The sequence below is a fragment of the Danio aesculapii genome, unplaced genomic scaffold (genome assembly GCF_903798145.1).
Source record: "Danio aesculapii unplaced genomic scaffold, fDanAes4.1, whole genome shotgun sequence".
NCBI classification, from domain to species: Eukaryota; Metazoa; Chordata; class Actinopteri; order Cypriniformes; family Danionidae; genus Danio; species Danio aesculapii.
The window spans coordinates 65,989-81,199 of NW_026613635.1; the positions used below are offsets into that span (position 1 = coordinate 65,989).

The following is a 15,211-nucleotide window of genomic DNA, read 5'->3' on the forward strand; positions in this document are numbered from 1 at the left end:
TAACTAGTAGGTCAGAGATAAAATCAGAAAACTATTTTAGAAAATTGACATAGGGTCCTGGGGTCTATATATGGTGATTAGAGCGAGAGATAACATAGGTTTTTGCATAGTGTCCGGAAGCATAACATTAAGCTATAATACTTCAAAGGAGTTAAACATAAGTCCGTTTCTCTGATTTACATTAAGAATATCACTAAAGATGCAACTCCGCCACCACGACCAGTTTGACGAGCCTCATGTTTATATAAGAATCCTGGAGGAGTTGCTTCATTTAAACTAATATAGTCATTTTGTTTCAGCCAGGTTTCAGTGAGACAGAGTGCATTAAGATTGTTTCATTATTTCATTTATGATAAGTGGCCTCAGCGAAGACTCGTCTGTCTCTGGAGCGTCACAGGAATCAGTCTCATGTTCTCCACTCTTCCATGACCATCACAGTAGCTGCTCAGGATTCGGCCAGGTCCAGGATATAAAAAACCTTGGGATCATCTCATCGTTGGTCTTGGATCGAATCAGTGACTCTGCATAGTCTGAGGGCCTCGGGAAGAGTATCCCCAGGTGGAAATGGAGAATAAAGAAAATAATTAGCGTAGCTGATGTTCACAGTGTATATCAACAAGATGCATAACCTGTGTGGAAGCCCCCTAAGTGGTGCACTAAGTGTATGCTTTACTGAACAGATAGGTCTTTAATCTAGTTTTGAATTGGGAGAGTGTGTCTGAGCCTCAGACGTTATCAGGAAGGCTATTCCAGAGTTTAGGAGCTATAAATGAGAAGGCTCGACCTCCTTTACTCGACTTTGCTATTCTAGGTACTACCAGAAGCCCTGAGTTTTGAGACCTTAAAGAGCGAGTTGGATTGTAGCGAGACAGAAGATTGGTTAGATAAACAGGAGCTAGATTATTTAAAGCTTTATATGTAAGAAGCAATATTTTAAATTCAATACGAAACTTAACAGGCAGCCAGTGTAAGGAGGATAAAATTGGGGTGATGTGATCAAATTTTCTTGACCTGGTAAGAACTCTGGCAGCTGCATTTTGTACTAATTGAAGTTTGTTAATAGAGGATGCTGGGCAGCCAGCAAACAGTGCATTACAGTAGTCCAGCCTAGAAGTCATAAAAGCATGGACTAGCTTTTCTGCATCTGAGACGGATAGCATACTTCGTAGCTTAGCGATATTTCTCAGATGAAAGAATGCAGTTTTTGTGACATGGGATATATGATTTTTAAAAGTTAAATTGCTGTCTTATATGACACCCAGATCTTTTATAGTAGAGCTAACGCTAACTTTGTATCCCTCTAATTGTGGGTCGAGTTGTGAGATCTGCTGTGTACAGGATTTAGGTCCAATAAGTAATAATTCTGTTTTGTCTGAGTTTAAGAGAAGATAATTGTTGGTCATCCAGTCTTTAACATCTTTAATGCACTCAGTTAGCTTGGACAGATTAGACGTCTCGTCAGGTTTAGTTGAAATATATAATTGAGTATCATCTGCATAGCAGTGAAAGCTGATCCCATGTCTTCTAATAATGTCTCCCAGGGGTAGCATGTATATTGTAAACAGCAAAGTGCCTAAAACTGATCCTTGAGGCACCCCGAATTTTACTGGGCTGATTTGTGAAGGCTGTCCATTAATATTCACAAACTGGTAACAGTCAGATAAGTATGACTTAAACCATTGTAGGGCCTGTCCCTGGACACCTGTAGACTTTAAGCGATTAATAAGGATACCATGGTCAATGGTGTCAAATGCCACACTAAGATCGAGTAGAACTAACAGCGAGATGCACCCTTGGTCAGCAGCTAAGAGTAAATCGTTGGTTATTTTCACTAATGCAGTTTCTGTACTGTGATGAGCTCTGAAACCTGACTGAAACACTTCAAAAGCATTGTTGGTCTGCAGAAAGGAGCATAATTGAGCAGAAACACATCATACAGTTTTGACATGGTTTTTATTATTAATGGAAAAGAAAATATAACACTACGTAGCCCTTTGTGATTCATGGGGTTAAAACTTATATTAAAGTATGTAAGTGGTTGAACTAGGTATTGCACTCCTAGATCAAAACACATGCAAGCGCAGGTTGCCAGATTGACGTACGTGTGCCTGACTATCAAGCCTAATGTCTTATTTAACGCTGATTTAAACCGTTTTTATCTAAAAGCAACAGCACGTGATAGAAGAAATTTTTCCCATGCCAAAAGGAGTTTTTGTCGCAATCAACACCTGGAATTCATGTTTTGGAAACGGCTTCTATTTCTCACAGGTGAACAACAGCATAAACTGATCACCTCAGTTACACCTCATGTGCTTTATTCAGTGTTAAATGCTAATAATGTGAGTTTAAATGCCATTTTACATGACATTTATTTCCATACTATTGAAAGCAGTGCAGATAGTTCACCTCAGATCTTGAAAATAAAATAAACCGTTTGAAACTGAACTTTAGAACTGACTCAGCTCAAGCCAAATTAACAAGTATCAATCATTTAGCATGTACATATAATAATGTTAAAGAGGTTTTACATGTATTGATTGGATTGTAAACCTTATCGTTTTGCTGGAGTAACGTTATTCTATAATGGTTTTAATTTCTGTCGCATTGCATCCGGTGCAAATAGACAAATTGTCTATGACTTCAAATCTCGTCACGTAGCATGTTGTTAGGACACGTGGTTACAATGTAGCCTGCTCACTTAATGTTCAAGTTTGTAATATTTATATTATTTGCTAATTAATAACCACCTCATGTGGAACACTGAATCTGCGTTTCATTTTGGGGCTGTTACTAGCTCTTTTCACACACACAAACCTTTCCGGAAAATTACCAGCAGTTTTCTAGAAAGGTCTGTATGTGTGAACAGGCCCTTTTTGAAAAAATCGGTAAATTTGTTCTGGCAATTTTGCGGAAAGTGAAGTTGTAACATTACTGGTAATTTGCCAGAATGCTATGTTGTGTAAATGCAGAAGGAAGATTGCCGGAAAGAGTGCGTTCAAGATTAGAATGCCCTGACGTGAGACGTCGACTCCAGCCAATCAGAACATTCAGACACATTCACATATGCGCTGTTTATGAAAATAAAAGCCTTTGGATACTTTTCCAGACACATTTAGCTGCTAGTTGTTGGTCAGATAACTTTTCTATGTTCCTTCTTAATGCCATTTGTGTAAAAAAAATCGTTAAAATACTTTTGTCTACCTTCAAGCTCTGCTTGACTCGTGTGCATGTGAAATGCTTGAGTGCTCCAGTGAGCGCCAGCACACACACATTTTATATACATCTCGACATGCGAAAGTGTTCCGTCAAATGTTTTCATCGAAGTTGTTAACAATACTTATCCATCCACAGAATTTGTAATGTAGTGAAATGCGTAAACATTTAGCTGTAGTTAGTGCTTCTGCCTTTGCATGTCTCTGGGATAAGCTGCATGAATGCTAAAGTTTTAAATAAAAGTGAAACCATCAAGCCCTATTACATTACATTTACAAATACAATCGCAGCTGTTTTGAGCTCATTTCTGGTTAATGATGTCAGAATTTACCGGTAAAGTCGTTTCAGCAATTTTCCGGATATTTACTGGTATCACTGTGTGAAACTGTGTGTTTTTCAGATAAAGAAGAACGTTTACTTAGTATGTTCTTTAAATATCATTAAAACATATGGTATTTTTCCTCAAGTGCTATTAAAATTAAATTTAAACATGAATCAGAATAACTATGTCATGTATATAATTTTTTAAAATAGGGTGCTATTCACAACATTTTTTTTGTCTGTGCAGAAAGGGCTTTATACACTTTTGAGTGTGCATTCCACCCTGTGTTCAGCCTAACATCAGGCACGTGTCGGCTGGACTACTGCAGACCAGAGAACAGGTGAGATCAGCTTCACTACAGTCATTCAAATTCTGCAAGTGCCATATAAAATGCATTCAAAGATGTACCTCAAAATAATACAGTGCACATTAAAAAATGCTTTTATTTCCACGTTTCAATTGAAACATTACATTAAAATTAAGTTGTAATTAAAACTATTAGGATAATTTATTTATTCTGTTACAGTGCAATCCAATTCATAAATTCAAAACACAAATTTCAAAATACATAAATACACCAATCCAATGAATACATTTAAAAATCAACTCATAAATGCACAAATGCAATTTGTAAATTCAAAGCACAATTCATAAAAAAAGTAAAAAGCATAAATATTTCCACAAATGCTCACACAAATGCATCTTACCTAAATACATTTAAATGTGTACATTACACATTTATGAATGGTGTTAACTGTATTTATGAATCACTGAATCTGCATTTGAAAATCTTTACACTTGCGTATAGTGCTATGAATTTGTGTACTGTATTTTTGAGACCTTCCTGGCAGGATAAACACTTTTTGGAGGATATTTGGTTAAACCAATTGCGGTGAGACTTTTAATCCACCAATCAAGACTTTCCTTACAGGACAGACACTTTGCACTTGTACTGTGAATGCAGTTCGGCGTAAAGTAAATTGTTTATCACATACAACAAGGATCATCAAAACTCACAATGGTAGTATTTAACACTGAATAAAGCACATAAACAGTACCTTAGAGCAGTGGTTCTCAAACTGTGGTACGCAGGCTTCTTTCTAGTGGGACGCAGAGTAATCGATGAATAATTGAAGTAAAAAAATTAACACACTTTTAACCCTTTGACGCATACGACAACAACGATGTAATCAGTAAATTGATTTTAATAGGCTAAACCTTTTATTTTATTTTTAATTTTCTAATGTTTGTTATGTATTCTATCATTTGAAGCTAATCTTCTCCCCATATTTATAATGGTTGTTGGGGGGCGTGTCCCGTATTTTTATATCTCAGTGTTGAGAGGTATGGTTTAATGACTTGCTTTTCTGACATACAAAGCCTACTCAATCGTGCAGTAATCTAATTTCTAATTTAAATATGTAAATCTAAATCATATATTTAAAATACAAGTTAATGTTTAGATTTCAAAGATATACAATTACATGCAACATATATTTCAGAATTCAGAACATCATTTATCTGATGTTTTGTTGGACATTGTAGTAGGAGTAGCCGCGGTGATGCTCAAACGCTTTCAAGCGCGCAGACGGGGAAAACGTGCAGGCGCGCTTGTGAAACTCAGACAGCGCAAATTTCGGACCGCGTTGCCTAGCATCCATCTGGCAAATCTCCGCTCTCTACCCAACAAAATAGACGAACTCATTCTGCTCTCCCAGACAAACAGGGATTTTCTGCATTCAGCTGCTCTGTGTTTCACGGAAACCTGGCTGAACAAAACCATATCGGACAACGCGCTTCACCTACCGGGCTATCAGCTGTTCAGAGCGGATCGCGACGAAGAATCAACGCGGAAATCACACGGTGGCGGGATGTGCTTTTACATCAATGAAAGGCGGTGTACAGATGTAACAGTTTTAAAGAAGATGTGCTGTCCAGATCTCGAAGCACTGTTTATTAACTGTAAGCCTTTTTACTCCCCGCGCTCGTTCTGCTCGTTCATCCTCGTCAGTGTTTACATTCCTCCGCTCACGCACGCGAGCCTGGCGATACAGAAACTAGCTGATCAGATCACGGTGATAGAGCAACAACACCCGGACTCTGCTTTAATCATTCTCGGGGATTTTAACAAAGCAAAACTATCCCGTGAACTGCCAAAATATAGACAGCGTGTTACATGTCCCACAAGAGACAGAAATATACTGGATCACTGCTATACTACAATAAAGGATGCGTACCGCTCCGTCCAACGAGCAGCTTTGGGACAGTCTGACCATTGTTTGATTCATCTCATTCCAACCTACAGGCAGAAACTGAAAACAGCCAAACCTGTATTAAGATCTGTGAAAAGATGGACTAACGAAACAGAGTGGGATCTACAAGCCTGTTTCGACCTCACTGACTGGAGTGTTTTTGAAGCTGCAGCAAACAATCTGGATGAGCTCACGGAGACTGTAACATCTTATATCAGTTTCTGTGAAGACGTGTGCATTCCTACCAGGACTCAACTCACATACAACAATGACAAACCATGGTTCACTGCAAAACTCAGACAGCTACGTCAGGCCAAGGAGGTTGCTTACAGGAATGGGGATAGGGCCTTGTATAAGCAGGCCAAATACACACTGGAAAAGAAGATCAGAGTCGCAAAAAGGAACTATTCTGAGAAACTAAGGAGTCAGTTCTCTACCAGCGACTCAGCATCCGTGTGGAAAAGTTTGAAAAACATCACAAACTACAAGACACCATCCCCCAGCACTGTAGACAATGAACGACTTGCAAACAACCTGAATGAGTTTTACTGCCGGTTTGAGAAAACCCCCCACACCCACTCTGAACTGCTCTTCACGCCACCATTAACACCTCCACCACCCCCCGCCTCCCCCATACCTGCCCTACAGTTCAGTGAAGAGGTGGTGCGCCAGGTCTTCCGGAAACAGAAGAGGAAAAAAGCACCAGGCTCAGATTTTATAACACCAGCCTGTTTAAAATCCTGTGCTGACCAACTGGCCCCCATCTTCACCCTGATCTTCAACAGATCACTGGAGCTGTGTGAAGTGCCCTCCTGCCTCAAACGCTCCACCATCATCCCCAATCCCAAAGAAATCCAAACTTACAGGACTAAATGACTACAGACCGGTGGCACTGTGGCACGGTGACCACATCTGTGGTCATAAAACTTTTGAAAAACTGGTGCTGGCCCACCTGAAGGACATCACTGAACCCTCACTGGACTCTCTTCAGTTTGCCTACAGAGCAAACAGGTCTGTGGATGATGCAGTAAATATGGGACTGCATTATGTTCTGCAACACCTAGACAGACCAGGGACCTATGTGAGGATCTTGTTTGTTGACTTCAGCTCGGCGTTTAACACTATCCTCCCAAAACTTCTCCTGCCCAAATTAACTCAGCTCTCTGTGCCCACCTCTGTCTGTCAGTGGATCAACAGCTTCCTAACGGATAGGCAGCAGCTGGTGAAGCTGGGAAAATTCTCATCTATTATCCGCACAATAAGCACTGGCTTATTGTGGCTTATTGTGCCCCCCAGGGGTGTGTCCTCTCCCCACTGCTTTTCTCCCTGTACACGAATAACTGCACTTCAAAAGACTCCTCTGTGAAGTTCAATTCAATTCAATTCACCTTTATTTGTATAGCGCTTATACAATGTAGATTGTGTCAAAGCAGCTTCACATAAAAGGTCACAGTAAATAGGAACAGTGTAGTTCAGTTTGTAGTGTTTAAGTTCAGTTCAGTTTAGCTCAGTTCAGTGTGGTTTAATAATCACTACTGAGAGTCCAAATACTGAAGAGCAAATCCAACGATGCGCAGCTCTATAGATCCCGAAACATGCAAGCCAGTGGCGACAGCGGAGAGGGAAAAAAAACTTCACTAAAGGCGGAAGTGAAGAAAAAAAACCTTGAGAGAAACCAGGCTCAGTTGGGCACGACCATTTTAATTTCTCCGCTGGCCAAACTTTTGTGCAGAGCTGTAGTCTCAGTGGCGGAGGCTGGAAGCTGGCCTCAGCGAAGACTCGTCTGTCTCTGGAGCGTCACAGGAATCAGTCTCATGTTCTCCACTCCTCCATGACCATCACAGTAGCTGCTCAGGATTCGGCCAGGTCCAGGATATAAAAAACCTTGGGATCATCTCGTCGTTGGTCTTGGATCGAATCAGTGACTCTGCATAGTCTGAGGGCCTCGGGAAGAGTATCCCCAGGTGGAAATGGAGAATAAAGAAAATAATTAGCGAAAATAATGAAGCTCTTAAAGTTTGCAGACGACACCACACTTATCGGCCTCATTCAGGACGGTGACGAGTCTGCTTACAGACAGGAGGTTAAGGAATTGGCTGTCTGGTGCAGTCACAACAACCTGGAGCTCAAGACGCTCAAAACAGTGGAGATGATTGTGGACTTCAGGAGAAACCCCCCTGCTCTCCCCCCACTGAGCATCATGGACAGCATTGTGGCAGCAGTGGAGTCATTCAGGTTCCTGGGCACCACCATCTCTCAGGACCTGAAGTGGGACACTCACATTGACTCCATTGTCAAAAAAGCTCAACAGAGGCTGTACTTTCTTCGTCAGCTGAGGAAGTTTAACCTCCCAAAGGAGCTGCTGAAACAGTTCTACACCTCCATCATTGAATCAGTCATCTGCACATCAATAACTGTGTGGTTTATCTCAGCTACTAAATACGATCTCCAAAGACTACGTCGAATAGTTCGGACTGCTGAGCGAATCACTGGTACAACCCTTCCTACTCCCCAAGAACTGTACTTATCCAGAGCGAGCAGAAGGGCTGCCAAAATCACTCTGGACCCCTCACACCCAGCATACTGCCTCTTTGAGCTTTTACCTTCTGGTCGACGCTACAGAGCACTGCGCACCAGAACAGCCCGACACGGAAACAGTTTCTTCCCTCAGGCAATCCATCTCATGAACACTTGATGATAATAATTGTGGAGCCAACATCACTACTTGCCATACACTTTTATACACATATACACTTATTTAACAACACACTTTACATGCCAATTTGCACATAACAGCTGCACATATAATGTTGTATATTGTAATAAACATGTACATACACTTGTCAATCTGGATATTTGCACTCACTACTTCTTTTTTAAAAAATATATATATATTTATTATCTGTTTTTTGTCCTGTCTCTGTAATTCTGTTGCACTGTAGACGCTCTGTCACGAAAACAAATTCATTGTATGTGTGAACATACCTGGCAATAAAGCTCTTTCTGATTCTGAATTTGTCAGAAAGAGTTAATAAATGAATATGATGCCTGTATTTATGAGGTCCAAGGAACATTTTCTTGATGAATAGGCTACTATATGTTAATACTTTACATTTAAGTACAGCTGTTTTCTTTTTACTTTATAAGAACAGTTCCATTTTTAATTAACTTTTAAAAGCACATTTTAATTCAAACATTATTTTTTACCTATAAGCTCATTACAGTGTTAATGTCCAAACTATTTATAATGTTTAAAGTGGCTGACAATAATACATTTTTGAACTGTGCAGAGCTGTAGCTGCTTAATTAGGCCTGCTACGCTTCTGTATTTTAATACTGGTTATTATGGTGGTACTTGGAGGGACCATTTTTTTCTGAGGTGGTAGGTGAAAAAGTTGAGAACCACTGCCTTAGGGGATTATTCTCATAGTAGTTTGATGCTGTTTTTCAGTCGCAAGAAATAGAAACCATTTCTAAAATAGAACTTTTAGGTGATTGTTATTAATATATATTCTTTCTATCCCGTGCTCTCATGTGTAGTTAGGACATGATGTAGGCTCCATAGCCAGCTCGATCGCATCTGGTTGTTTGGTCAATCTGTGTTTGCGTCCAGTTATTGGATGAGCAGGGAGAAGTGAGCAAAGATTTGTTTGAAATCGTCACATTGCCAGAAAGCACAAGGATGTGCTATGCTAACATGGTAATGCAGCAAGAAAAAGAATACATGAATAGTTAAAAAGGCCTATACAAAATATCATAAGTTCAAGAAGACACTCGAACAATAGGGGTCTTACAAAGTTTTACATGTGAAATGCATGTGACCACATGTGCATGTGAAATTGCACATGGTAAATTTCACATCTGAAAATTACATGAAACACTGTAACCATGTGTGTATTTGAAATGCTTTTGTGTGAATTCCCATGTGATCCACATGTACACTGCAATGTGAACCACATGTTATCACATGAGAAATGTGTGTATTTGAAACGCCTTTGTGTGCGTTCCTACGTGAACCAAATATCATCACATCTAAATTGTGTGCATTCCCATGTGAATGCACATGGGATCATAAGTGCTTTCCTATGTGAAACTTCGTCACGTACAATTTGCATTCCCAGTGATCACATGTGAAATATGCATTTCCTTGTGAAACTCTTAAATTCTTGTGGCTTTTCTGCTGTGTTCTGCATACCATAAAATCTATACATTAGTGTGAACAAAAATTATTCTCACAAATTAAACTTATTATGTCATTCCACTGAGTAAATACACTGCACTGAGCTAAACTGAGCTGAACTGAGCTAAACTGAACGGAGCTAAACTGAACTGAACTTAAACACTAAAAACTGAACTACACTGTTCCTATTTACTATGACCTTTTATGTGAAGCTGCTTTGACACAGTCTACATTGTAAAAGCGCTATACAAATAAAGGTGAATTGAATTGAATTGCACGCCAAATTTCAAGTTTATCCATCTAGTGGCTAAAATGGTAATTGAAACACTGTATTAAGCATCAACACACATTGAAACATTGTTTTTGAAACCATTTTTACTATTATAGTGCCGCCAAATTTAGCATGTTTGTTTACATTTATATGTTACATGTGCTCACCAAGGTTCATGCAGACACAGCCCTTTCGTAACTTAGCGTGTTACTAGTATCAAAGTAGAGGCTAAACTTTTTTGATGATAATTGATCTACTCAGTTCAGAGATTTTAACAACACTGGATTCATTGCAATTGATCTAAAAACTAGAGACTAGTCCGCAAAAGTAGGTTTACCAAATATTGATGATTTTTTTAATGAATGGTTTGAGTGACAGTGGTCGGTTCAGTGTCAAAGTGTTCGGTATGAGCGGGCCTATCATATGATATGTATTTTGTGTGCCTGTAATACACAACCCATTATACACTAAAACATAAATTAAAGAAACCCGCTCCTTGTGGCTGATGTCTTTCCAAATTCTTTTGTTCCGATCAGCCACCTTTTTAAAGGGTGCTCATTTTTATTGGCTAATGTGGCCATGATATAATGCATCCTTGGACAGACACACAAGCTGCATCCGAAATCGCATACTTCCATGCAATATAGTAGGTTAAAAACAGTGTGAGCCGAGTAGTATGTCCAATTTCATAGCATTCGAAAAACAGTATGTGAGAAGTGCCTAGATGACCTACATCAGATTCTGAATTGCGCATTGGATGGACACTGTGCGTTCTCATGATGCACCGTGAGAGAATTCATGAATGAGAGTGAAGTGACGCAACTGATGTGGGTAGGTCACGTGATGATGACAAGCAAAGACCATGTACACCATTTGGTGTATGTAGTATGTCCATTTTCCATTCATACTACTGATATTCATACTGTATAGAACGTATAGAATCAAAATTTCTACTTTTTTGATAATTATTGTCATTCAGTGACCAGAGAATATTTCTGACGTGGTTTGGTTCCGATCAGGCGAAAATCCTAGGACTTGTTTGCAAAAGTAGGTTTTGGACAAATCTTGATGTCACGGAAAAATGGTGCGTCATAGAGAAAATTTGAGTCACTCCACTTTTGTTCGGACTGACCCAAGGAGTCTACAATTTTTTTTGTGTACAATAAACGTCCTACAAATTGCGGCCAAAAATGTCTGAAATCTTAGTTTTGGCACTGTAACGCCATCGATGGGCCAACTTGCTGATTTGTGGTGAGGATGTACTGTACTGGAGTACTACCATCTGACCAAGTTTCAGCTCTCTAGGCCTAACGGTTTGTTCTCACTAATACAAACTTCGGCAGAAAAACAAACTGCCCCTAACAAACCTAACACACTGCCTGGTAAATTAAGACAGGAAGAACACACTCACACATCCCAAAGTTATGTGATGCATTGTGTACATGCTTTACTAAAAAGACAGGTGTTTAATCTAGTTTTGACAGAGAGAGTGTCTGAACCTCGGATATTATCAGGAAGGCTATTCCAGAGTTTAGCAGCCATATATGAGAAAGCTTGACCTTTATTGAACTTTGCTAGTCTTTTTACTTCCAGAAGCCATGGGATTTGAGACCTTAAAGAGTGGGTTGGATTGAAGTGAGACTGAAGGTGGGTTAGATAAACAGAAGCTAGACTATTTAAAGCTTTATAGGTAAGAAGCTATATTTTATTATAAATACGGAACTAAACAGGCAACCAGTATATGGAAGATAAAATTGCTTAAAAAAAGCTTAGTGATTATTTCTCAGATGAAAGGTGCCTGTTTTTTTTTTTACATGGAAGATTAAATGGCAAATAACCAAAACCCCAAAAGAAAGTTTTTGAATCAGGACATGGATTGTAACTTTGGAAATAGCTTCACTCTATGCCCCAAAAGAAAAAGCTAGCAGAGATTTATACTTCTAGAATCTCTACAGTCTGAAATTCCACTCTCTTAACGATCTTCCTTTGCTATTCAAAAAGGCATCTCTGGGATTGCAAATAGTCAAAGATGTAAAAAAACCCATCTTGAAATCTTGTTAAAAGATCTTGACAAATTCTTATTGAATGCTCAAAGAAGATCCAAGTAGAAAATGTATTGCATCAAAATGTGCTTGTTGGTGCTGCTGTGAAAATGTTTCACCATCCATCTTTTGAAAAATTATCTCATTAAAACGGGAACCTATATCCTAACTTTCAGTAGACCTCAACCTCCAGAAAAGTTGGAAACTTAAGTGTCAATGTTGACATTTTTACACATAATATGATCAGGTGTTTCAACTGCCAAAAGTTTGGACATGGATCGGAAGGTTGCAAAAACAGACCTACTTGTGTAAACTGTGGAGTGGAAAAACATGGTAAGCAATGTGAAATAACACCAAGGTGCAGCAACTGTGCAGGAGATTATCCAACCTCATTCAAAGACTGTCCTGCCTGGATTAAAGAAAAAGAAATCCAGAAAATCAAGTGCTCCAAGAAGACGAGCTATTTGGAGGCTCAAACTTGTAGGGAAGTCTCCATTCTTTAAATTTGAAAATAAGTTTGTAGCTGTGATGAAACCACAACTAGACCGTTGAGGTTCAGACAGACTTGACATGATTAAATGAAAAATTTGAAGAAATAAAATCCCAAACTTCAGTAAATACAAAGTTTGTTTATTATTGAATTATTGAAGATAAACAGATAAACAACTGAACTATGGGAGTATAGTTTACAGCTCTGCTAGAAAATCCTATTGACAAATGCTGGATCCTGTACATCACTAAGGGCTTAGTCTAGCCCTTGGCTCTTTCAAACCTTCGCCTTCTCAAAGCTTATACACTGAAGCTAATGGACCACCTCTTCCTATTAGATGCTTGGAAATGTCTCTCCAGTATGCAATTTAGGAAAAGACAAATCAACACAATCCAGCTTTTAAACCAATCTTTCAACCTCAATATCTTGATTTGTTTGAGGCTAGACCCAGCTATCGGTGTATGGATCAGACCACACATAACAAACTTAAATCTTAATTTTGATACCATCCACCAGACGGTTAAATAACTTATTTTGAAGGTTAAATAAGTTGCATGTAAATTTGGATCTGAGCAAGCATACTGTAAGATTGCTGATACTTTTCCACATACATATCAACAAGAAGTTGCTGACAAGAAATCTGGATCCTTCTCATAAACCTATATACATAGAAGGATGAAAAAAGGTCATATTTCTGCAACAGTAGTAATGGGTCAATATTACTATGGCATTTGTATTCCAGATGGAATCTGCTCAATTCGCATTCCAAAGCTCAATTTTTACAGCTGAAGCAAAGGCGCTATTTTTGGCTCTAAAAAACGCATTGAAAATGCTGAGGAACAAAATCTTGTCTGCAAACATTGAATTCGTTTAAACTGGACCATCCCGTTGTTATAGACGTGTTTTTTATCAAAGTGACTAAACTACAGGGAAAAATTTATAATCTAGTTTTCTGCTTTATCCCAGGACATGCTGGACTATTTGGAAATGTACAAGCCGGCAAAGCTACTAAAACAGCCCTAACAGGAAGGATAAAGGAGTGCAAAATCCTACCTTCAGATTGAAAGCCACTAATAAAAGGCTATATTTTTTAACATGGCAAGCAGAATGGGATCAGTGCTCAGAAAATAACATTTTTTTTAAATCCAGCCTGAAATGGGAAGAGAACTTTTTTTTTTTACTCAAGACGTGAGATTGTTTTCAGAAGATGTCACATTGGGCACTGGAGTCTCACACATGAACATTTACTCAAAGGAGAAGAACCCCCACAATGTCAATATTGCAAACCAAACTGTTAAACATATTCTAGTCGAATGCCCTATTTTTATTGTTATCAGACAACGGTTTTTATCTGACATGAGTTAACAACTGTTTTCAAGGTATACTGCAGTTTGGAAAAGTCAAGGTTTGAAAACCACCCAAATTTTCTGCTATACCGCTCTTAAGGTATATATAAGACTTTTTTTTTACGTTTTTTTGTTTGTTTGTTTTTTAGACAGGAGTATCTCTAGCAGAAAAAAATATCCAAAGGTGCCATTTTAAATTGTTTTTGAAACTAATGAAAACAGCAGAAGTCAATCATTCATTTTACACTGTTCCAATTTACTATGACCTTTTATGTGAAGCTGCTTTGACACAATCTACATTGTAAAAGCGCTATAAAAATAAAGGTGAATTGAACATTTTATTTTATTTATTTAGCTTGACATGTTTACTGTTTCAAAATATTTGAAATGTTTCTCAAAATAAAATAAATTGTGTTCAAAGCAAAAAAACTAGTTTTAGTTTTTTACCCAGACATTTAAAAAAAAAACATATTTTAGAGCAGGAACCACAATACAGTGAAACAGTAATATTTTATCCAAGGTTATCACGTTGTCAGAATACCAGCCCAAGCCTAGGAGAGACTTTAAATGTAATATTTTTAGACGTGAATCCTTCTAAAATAGTAAAAATTTTATCAAAAGTCAACCATAAACTGTTTCAGATTTTTATCCTATATATTATTATTATTTAGATATTTTATCTTATGTATTATTTATTGTTGTTGTGAATTGGGTAGGCTAAATTGTCCGTAGTGTATGAGTGTGTGTGTGGATGTTTTCCAGAGATGGGTTGTGGCTGGAAGGGCATCCGCTGCGTAAAAATATGCTGGATAAGTTGGCGGTTCATTCCGCTATGGCGACCCCGGATTAATAAAGGGACTAAGCCGACAAGAAAATAAATGAATTAAACCATTGTACTGTATTCTTGTTGTGCTTTTTCAGAATAAAAATCTATCTTTCAAGCATTAGTCTTAAAAAATGAAATACTTAAAGATACAAGTGGAACAGATGAAAATGCGCTGAATTAGAGATGGTAAAAGGGATTGAATCTATTGTCATGGGTTTTAAAAAGTGGTACTGTCCCACTCACATTTAATGTTTCAGATGTTGTTGCCA

General features: G+C 38.4%; 1 protein-coding gene across 1 annotated transcript in view; it reads left to right on the forward strand.

The window, feature by feature from the left end:
- LOC130220024 (transcription factor 25-like) overlaps positions 1-15,211 on the forward strand; it is a 43,973-nt gene that overhangs the window by 13,009 nt on the left and 15,753 nt on the right. Inside the window, exon 5 of the mRNA XM_056452466.1 lies at positions 3,782-3,875. Within this exon, the coding sequence (XP_056308441.1) occupies positions 3,782-3,875 (94 nt within the window). The remainder of the gene's footprint in view (positions 1-3,781; positions 3,876-15,211) is intronic.